This window comes from Corvus hawaiiensis, chromosome 22 (genome assembly GCF_020740725.1).
Source record: "Corvus hawaiiensis isolate bCorHaw1 chromosome 22, bCorHaw1.pri.cur, whole genome shotgun sequence".
Classification (NCBI taxonomy): domain Eukaryota; kingdom Metazoa; phylum Chordata; class Aves; order Passeriformes; family Corvidae; genus Corvus; species Corvus hawaiiensis.
Genome location: NC_063234.1, coordinates 8641284 through 8649439, shown reverse-complemented (window position 1 = coordinate 8649439; position 8156 = coordinate 8641284). Strand labels below are relative to the sequence as shown.

At 46.4% G+C, this 8156-nt stretch overlaps 1 protein-coding gene across 1 annotated transcript; it reads right to left on the bottom strand.

Moving 5' to 3' along the window:
* Window positions 1–848: 848 nt before the first annotated feature.
* Window positions 849–6150, bottom strand: LOC125337026 (guanylin-like). The gene is made up of 3 exons (XM_048326262.1): window positions 5947–6150; window positions 2632–2821; window positions 849–1767 (listed from the first exon to the last, which is right to left on the bottom strand). The coding sequence occupies exons 1-3, from the start codon at window positions 6019–6021 to the stop codon at window positions 1703–1705; spliced, it is 330 nt and encodes a 109-aa protein (XP_048182219.1). The 5' UTR covers window positions 6022–6150; the 3' UTR covers window positions 849–1702.
* Between the last annotated feature and the right edge of the window lie 2006 nt (window positions 6151–8156).

Sequence of the window (8156 nt, the reverse complement as noted above, 5' to 3'; positions counted from 1 at the left end):
ACACCTCCTACTCTCTGCCTACTACCTCCTACCTCTTACTGGACCCCTCAGGAAGGGCTTTGCATTGTGACCTGATGCCCAGAGGTCAGGTCTGCCCAAAATCAGTTCTTTCTGACGTGGGATTTCGGTCAACTCAGCATTTGGGCTATAAACACAAACCTCATAAGATGCTGTCAGAGCGCTGAGATCCGTCTGCTCCCTGTGGGTTGGGGGCTGCATATATAAAAATGGAGATAATAGTTCGACAGTCAGGAGGGAAAAAATTAAAATATCTGATATGGACTTGCATTACAATGATGAACCTGGGGGTACTCAGCCTAGAGAAAAGGAGGCTCAGGCAGGACCTCCTGGCTCTCCACAACTCCCTGACAGGAGAGGGCAGCCAGGGGGGTCAGGGTCTGCTCCCAGGGAACAAGGGACAATACAAGAGGGAACGGCCTCAAGTTCTGACAGCGGAAGGTTAGGTTGGACATCAGGAGGAATTTCTTCGTGGAAAGAGTGGTCAGGAATAGGAAGGGGCTGCCCAGGGCGGTGGTGGAGTCCCCATCCTGGAGGTGTCCAAGGAAGGACTGGGCATGGCACTAAGTGCTCTGGGCTGGGTGACAAGGTGGGGATCAGGCACAGGTTGCACTCAATGATCCTGGAGGGCTTTTTCAACCCAAATAGTTCTGTGATTCTGTGACTACAAATTGGTTTAAGTTCAGGACATTATGAAAAGATATATTTTATTCAGGGAAGCCCCAGACATGAAGCCCCTTATATGGGGAAAAAGCAAGTAGGCAAGAAGAGTATCCTAAAACAAAACCCACCCCCAAACCCAGCAATAACATAAACAAAACAAAAGAAAATCCAAATTAATGCTAGTTTTTATTGCTTATACAGCATATAAACATGGGCAGATCGTTTCTTCACGATCTTGCCACCAATAAATAAAACAACAGGCAATGTTTTCATTTCAGTGTGATTCTAGCACTACACTTTGGAATTTCTTTCTCCCAAAGAGACTTTAAAGAACCTTGATATCCAACCAGAGAAGAAGTGTTCCTGTGCTCCTCTACACCCATTCCCTAAATCAACAACAATCAGTACAAGGAACAGTCTGATTTCTGGCTGTCAAAGTGTTCCTAAACACCAGGAATTTGTCCCAAGTTATTTGTTGGCGTTCTGCTACAAAATCAAAGGTGTCACCTGCAGACAGGTGGAAGGGAAAAGGATCCAACACACTGGGAAGGAGGGACTGGGAAAGGGAATAACGCAGTGATGTTGTGTGTAGGGGAGGCCAAATCACAGGCAGATATTAATGATTAGATACTACTTATTGGACATAAAATATTAGCTATTAAATATTAGCCATTAAAAAGGTTGCAGGGGATGCTGAGTTTCACCCAGCTTGTTCAAATCCAAAGGCAGAATAGTGGGAAATGGAACCCAGGGCTTTTCCATTCCAGTGTCACCCAACTCCTGCAGCACTTGCACCTCTCGGAGGAGTCACAGCCTCCTTGTTGGCAGAACTCCTCTGCTGGTGGCACCTGATCCAGGTGCTGCAAGACTGCAGGGATGTCCCCATGAGCTGGCAGCTCCAGTTTGGCTGGAGTGGGAGATGAAGCCCAGGAATATTGATTGGTGAAAGTACATGATCTCGCCACAGGAATGCACAAACTTCCCAGCTGGACACATCTTCTGTGGGTTTCTCCATCTTCACTCAGAAGCAGCCGGCGCAGGCAGCGTTGGCACAGATCTCACACAGGTCGTCCTCAGCAGCCAGGCCTGTCCGGGAGAAAGGAGGGTTTCAGGCAGATGCCAGGAGGGCAGAGCCACTGTCAAAGCACTTGGAGACGCCTTTGCATTCCTGTTTTATCATTTTTAAGATCCTTGTAGGTAATACTGCTCTAAGTAAAATTGGCTCATGCTAAAGTATGGCTTAATGAATGAAGTCATACCTAAATTCCTTGGGAAGCAATGGGAAGATGTGGAAGCAAGAGGACAACAGGGCATGGCAGCATTTCGTCCTAAAGTGTCCCTTGTACTGGGCAGTAGATAAATGAAATATAGTAACATAAAAAAGCAAACACTGCAGCAGCAGCAGCCCATGGCGGAGGGACTTTGGACAAGGGGGAATGGATTAAGCTGAAGAGGGGTAGATTTAGATGAGATACTGGGAGGAAATTCCTCCCTGTGAGGGTGGGGAGGCCCCGACACAGGTTGCCCAGAGAAGCTGTGGCTACCCCATCTCTGGAAGTGTCCCAGGCCAGGCTGGACAGGGCTTGGAGCAGTCTGGGATATTGGAAGGTGTCCCTGCCCATGGCAAAGGGGTGGGACTGGATGACCTTTAAGGTCCTTCCAACCCAACCATTCAGTGATTCCGTTATTCTACTTGGATGAACTTTTCCATGGTCACAGCAGTGGGATGTGCCCAGGGAACAGCTCAGCTCAGCACTGCAGGAATTTTCCTTAGGGGGTTCGTGGAGCCCAACCCTTGCAGGGGAAAGGGCAGCACGAAGGCAGCACAAACCCTCCCAGCTGCCCTAGAAGTGACACAGCAGTAATTCCATGGCTTTGCCTCCTGCTATTGGAATGTTAAAGGTTGAAAAGTGTGGTAAAAATGAAAACTATGAAATACGAACTACATACTCAGCCTCCTAAAAATCATGGGTGCATCTTCCCTCTTGCACACAGGCTGGAATTCCTCTGGGAGGTGTTTTTCTTGGCATGGGGAATAGCTGGCTATGGGAACCATCATGCGAGGGTTGATGTGTCTGTTCCCATCCATGAGCTCCTTCAGCTTCTTCACGGACTCCAGGGAGAATTTCAAGTCACCATCCTGTGCAGAAGAAAGAGGTGTCAGGAAGTCAGGCCTTTGGCAAATCCATTCCATTTCCACCAGGAGCTCTCCCAAAAAATGTAACAGAGGGAAAAGACGGTGTTGAAAGAAAGCCCAGATAAAACCTGTGCTGAATGAGGGCAGTGGACAGAGGGAGAATTCGGGCCTGGCTCATCCCCATGAGAAGACCCATAAAATCTGGGATAGGAAGATCCAGGCTGGGAATCTTCAGCCTAGAAAAGAGACTTGGGTTGGGTTGGGTTGGGTTGGAAGGGACCTTAAAGCTCTCCTCATTCCACCCCCTGTCACAGGCAGGGACACCTTCCACTAGACCAGGTTGCTCCAAGTGCCGTCCAGCACTTCCAGGGATATGTGGTAGAGATCTACAAAATCATGAGTTCAATGGGAGTAAATGGGAATTTATTTGGTTCACTCTTTCTCCTGACACAGCAGTGGAAGTGTCAAGTGTTGGCTGTGACCTGGCAGGGTGTGACCACACAAAAGGAGCTCTTCTTTCACACCACACATTGTTAAGGGCTTAAACCCTTCACCCCGACACCTTGTGGAAAGTTTCCATTAATTTAGAATCACAGAATCTCTTGAGTTGGAAGGGACCCACAGGGATCTTTAACTCCAGCTCCTGGCCCTCCACAGAAAGCCCAACAATCCCACCCTGTGCCAATTTAAAACTTGCCCACACAATTCATGAAAAACGAGGTTTTGGAAGCATAAATATTACACTTCTGACTCAAAGCTCACACTAGAAACCACCTAAGGAAGCTGGGACAGGACTCTGAGAAATATTACTCTATGTTTTCGTTGCTTGTCTCTGTGCATCAGTTAAGGGTCATTCCCTCAGTTTCAAGAGAATTCCCCTTTTTGAGGTCATAAATTTAGGTTGCAGTTATTGCAGCTGTTTAACCAAGTGCACAAAGTCTTTGCCCGTCTGCAGGTAATCAGAGTTTGGCCTAGAAGACAGAAGAAGCGCTTTCAAACTGATTTTTATCTGCTGTTTTAACATGGTTTCATGGCCAACATGTAGTCAGTAAGGTGACGTGGGAGGTTCCAACCCCATGGCAGGGTTTGGAACGAGATGAACTTTAATATCCCTTCCAACCCAAACCATCCTGGGATTCTGGGATCAAGTAACAGCTCCTCATCCAAAGAAATAAAATTCAGTGACTCTGATACAGCACAAGACCAAATATCAGCATTTGTTTCACATCTCAGGAGTCCAGTGGGGAATGGTGTGATATAAGTGGGGAGGGGATTTGATTCTGACTGGGGTTTTGGGGGATTTTTTACAGAATCACATTAAGTTGGTGCTAAAGGTTTAAAAAAACCAATCGGATAGACTTTGGACGTGCCTTTACTTAACTAAGTAAAATTCCTTGCAGTCAGTTTATGATCTTACTCAGGTAATTTATCAGTTGAACTCAATGATCTTAGAGATCTTTTTGGACCTTAATGATCCTATAAAGGCTGATCAGGCACTAGCACCGGCTGCCCATGGCAGTGGTGGAGTCACCATCCCTGGAAGTGTTCGAAAAACATGTGGATATGGCACCCGGGGACATGGTGGATCTCTTGGTGCTGGAGGAACAGTTGGATTTAGTGATCTTAAAGGGCCTTTCCAACATAAGCAGCTTTCTGATTCTGTGATCAGCCCTGGCTGCCTATGAAAAATTCACTTTTCCTGTATAAAGGCAGCTCTAGATTCAGCTGTTGGCCACACACCTGAGAACCAAAACCCACAGAACTAAAATGAGTGGATTTCCACAGGCACAACCTCAGAGAAAGCAGGACTTGGGAACAAACCCTGAGATCTGCAGGTCCAAGGGACAAAAAAGAACAAAGGAACAGCAAAATAGAAACAAAACCCTGCCACCTCAAGTAAGAAAGATGTATTAGAGAGAGCTAAATCTGACATATTATGGGCCAGGGAAGGGAAATCTAGGAAACTATTTCAGGGAAGAAGAGTGGAAGCTGACTTTGTGTAGTGAAGAGTCAAAGAATCAGTCAGACCTAAAAGAACTGAGGTGAAAGGAGTGCAACACACTCAGAGTTCACTGCAAGTACAGTGGAGAAAACACAGATTTAATGATTAATGAGAGAAGAATTCCGGCTCAAACTCCAGAGCTTCCTACTCTTTTACACAACATAGAAGCAGCCATTCTCATCTATTAATTTTTTTATGGCTACAAGTAGAAAACTGGGATGTTTTTCACTGGGTAGGAAGCTGTTTGCTCCTCTGGAGACTGCAAATGTTGAAGAATGGTTTGAGAGAAAGCAATAGCTTAAACCTGCTACCTCTGGATACCTCTGCCATCCAAAGGACAAAAAGAGGATAGTCCAGGACACAAATATACCTTGTCCCTGGAAACCTGCTGCAGACACATAGAGTCAATAACTGTTTAACAGGTATTAGTTTTCCTGGCTCCCCGAGGAAGTAGTTTATATTGCAATCAGACTGAAATCTCCCACGCTGTTTCTCACGATGAGTGCAGAGAGATCCAAAGCTCTCCCAAGGACAGACCAGGGCCCTGAAGTACCTTCTTAACCCCTTCCACATTGCATGGAATATCGGCCATAGGTGCTGTGTACTTGGAAAATTTCATTGAGTCTCCTCTAATCGCTTTTCTGCCTATTAATATTTAATTGGATCCAACTAAGCTCTTCTTTGCCCTTTTTTAACAGGCTCCATCCCCTAAACTCACAGATCATTTCCGTAAAGAACTTCCTGCCTAGAACCAGGTAACACAAGACAATTTCTCCTTTGTCACCCCTTGTTTGCATCACTCTCTAAAGTCAGCACTTTCACCACACGTGGCTTTAGGTCCAGGAGAAAACTCCAGGTATGAAACGCCTCAGTCCCTGAGGGATTTCAGAGCAGAGATATGGCTGGAGAAGGTAAAAAACCAGCAGCAGCATTTAGTGATACCTGAAGTGTTTCACAGAAGGAAAACCCAGAGCACAGGGAGATGCAGGTGGAAATCAAGGCAGAGCAAAGCAAAAATTCAGGTCTATTAATTTAGTTCAAAATTCCTGTTGCAGCCAGAAGTTTAAAAAATATCAGCACTTTGTTGAACTCTTAATACCAACAAATGAAAGAGGAAAAGACTCACCTGAACGTAGACTGCCTGGGAGACGTGCACCAGGACAAGGACTGCCAGGACTGTCCAGGAAAGAAAGATTTTCATAGTGCCTGCAAAGCCAAACCTCTCCTCACCTGGATAGATTTTATTTCCTCTGCCTTTGGTGTTTCTCCACCTTTTTTGTGTCTCTCCGACTTTCCCTCTTCTCCTGAGCTCTCAGACTGCCCAGCAGTCAGAGCTTTATAAAGACTTCACACAGCATTAGGTTGGTAATCCATTAATCCAAACTTTTTATTGACATATCATAAAGCTTGAGGGGACTCTCAGTTATCTGCTCAGTAGCACAGCAGGTCAGTCACACCCAGGGCAGATCCTGGGATTTATGAGTTGCTCGCACTTTGAGACACTGGCCATGACGTGGGTGGGCAAAACATTCCAAACTACAACAAATAAGTGGTGGAGATAGAGCTCAGGCAACACCTGAAAGTCCCCATAATTCTGGCCACTTTCTGCAGAGCTGGGAGTAAAAAAAAAAAGAAGTTTGGAAGACGATAGAAAAAAACTGATGCAGTCAGTTGGCTGTTCTGGGAGTTCCAGGAACTAAGAATGTAATCACAGAATCATGGAATTGCTAAAGTTGGAGAAGCCCTCTAAGATCATTGAGTCCAACCATCAACCCAGGACCTGACGATAGGTTGTTCACCATTAACCATGTCCCCAAATGCCACATCCGCATGTTTTTTGAACATTTCCAGGGATGGTGACTCCACCACTGGCCTGGGCAGCCCCTTCCAGTGCCTGACCACCCTTTCCACAAAGAGAATTTCCGAACATCCAACCTAAAGCTCCCCTGGCACAACTTGAGGCCATTTCCCCAGGTCCTGTCCCTTGTCACCCCACTCCTGTTAGGGCTTTGGAGAGAGCCAAGTACCAAGGCAGAGAAGCCCAGGCTGTGCCTGCACATGCCCAGCTACAAAATGTCATCTTTGCTCTTTTCTGCCCCCAATTAAGATGCATGTGTTAAAAGGCATGGGAGGTGTCATTAAGGACAAAGGCTGCCAGGAATCAAATCCATTTCTCTGTGACCTCCATGCTTATATAGAAACATGGGAGGGTCACACGGATGGAGAACACCAATGTGCCTCAGCTCGGTTCTGACATCAAGCTCAGATCCTTTAATCTGTAAATGATGTCTGGAATTTTGTGGGTTTGGATTAACACAGACACCCGGAGAACAATGTTCCTGATCCCAGCAGGAGAGGGCAACGGTCACCCACTGAGCACCTTCCTCAAATCTCAGCAGTGCTTTATGCCCCAAAGGCTCCAGTTCTTGCTGTAACCCAAATTATTTTTCCAGTTACAGTGAAAATCATCTTCCTGCTTGGAGTAAAATTCCAGAATCCAAAGCAGCCAAGTCCCCAGGCAGGGGGCTTGAAGGGACGGAATGGGACTTTTTGGATTCATTATAACCCAAAAATTACTATAGAGTTGAAGCAGAGCTGACAATGCAGAGTGTGGGCTGACAGACTTTGCTTCTCTCCTCTCCACCAGCCTCATCCATGAAATTTAAACCCCTGAAAGGATCTGTATTCCAACAAAACAAGCCCGTTTCCTCTGCTGTAATGATTTCTCTGCTTTCTGCTGCCCTGGCCAGCAGCCAACAGCATTTGCAACCCCACAGCAGCTCAGGCCTCTGCCCTTAATTACTGTAATGTGGGTTAAGGGTGGAACAGCATAGGGCAGAGTAAAAATCTCTGAGAACATTTCCACTGGTAATTTTTACAACCATTTTCTTCTCCAAAACCCTTTAAGCCCTGAGTACAGCTTGGTGGAAACTAAACAACAGATTAAAGAGGCATTGAGGGAACCAGAGAATTGTTAAGGTTGGAAAAAAACAACGAGATTATCAAGTCCAGCCTTGGAGAGAACCCAAGGAGAGGGACAGGCAATTTTGGAGAGGTGTCACAAGAGACAACACTGAACCAACAGATGCAGACAGAGTTGTAGTCAATGGTTCTATGTCCAGTGAGGGGTGGTGTACCTCAGGGTCCTGCCTTGGACCAGTGCTCTTTGATACCTTATCAAGGACAAGGTGAGGTTGAGCACACTCTTAGCCTGTTGGCACGTGACAGGAAGCTGAGCAGGACAAGTGATGCACCCAAAGGATGGGGCCATCCTGGAGGACCTGGACAAGCTCAAGAAGTGGGTCCATGGGAATCTCATGAGGTCCTGCACATGAG

Coding starts and splice junctions, on each gene's coding strand:
- LOC125337026 (XM_048326262.1), bottom strand. CDS start 6,021: ATGAAAATCTTTCTTTCCTGGACAGTCCTGGCAGTCCTTGTCCTGGTG. Junction 2,822..5,946: donor CCCAGGCAGTCTACGTTCAG/GTGAGTCTTTTC, acceptor TCTTCTGCACAG/GATGGTGACTTGAAATTCTC. Junction 1,768..2,631: donor CATGATTTTTAGGAGGCTGA/GTATGTAGTTCG, acceptor TCTCCCGGACAG/GCCTGGCTGCTGAGGACGAC.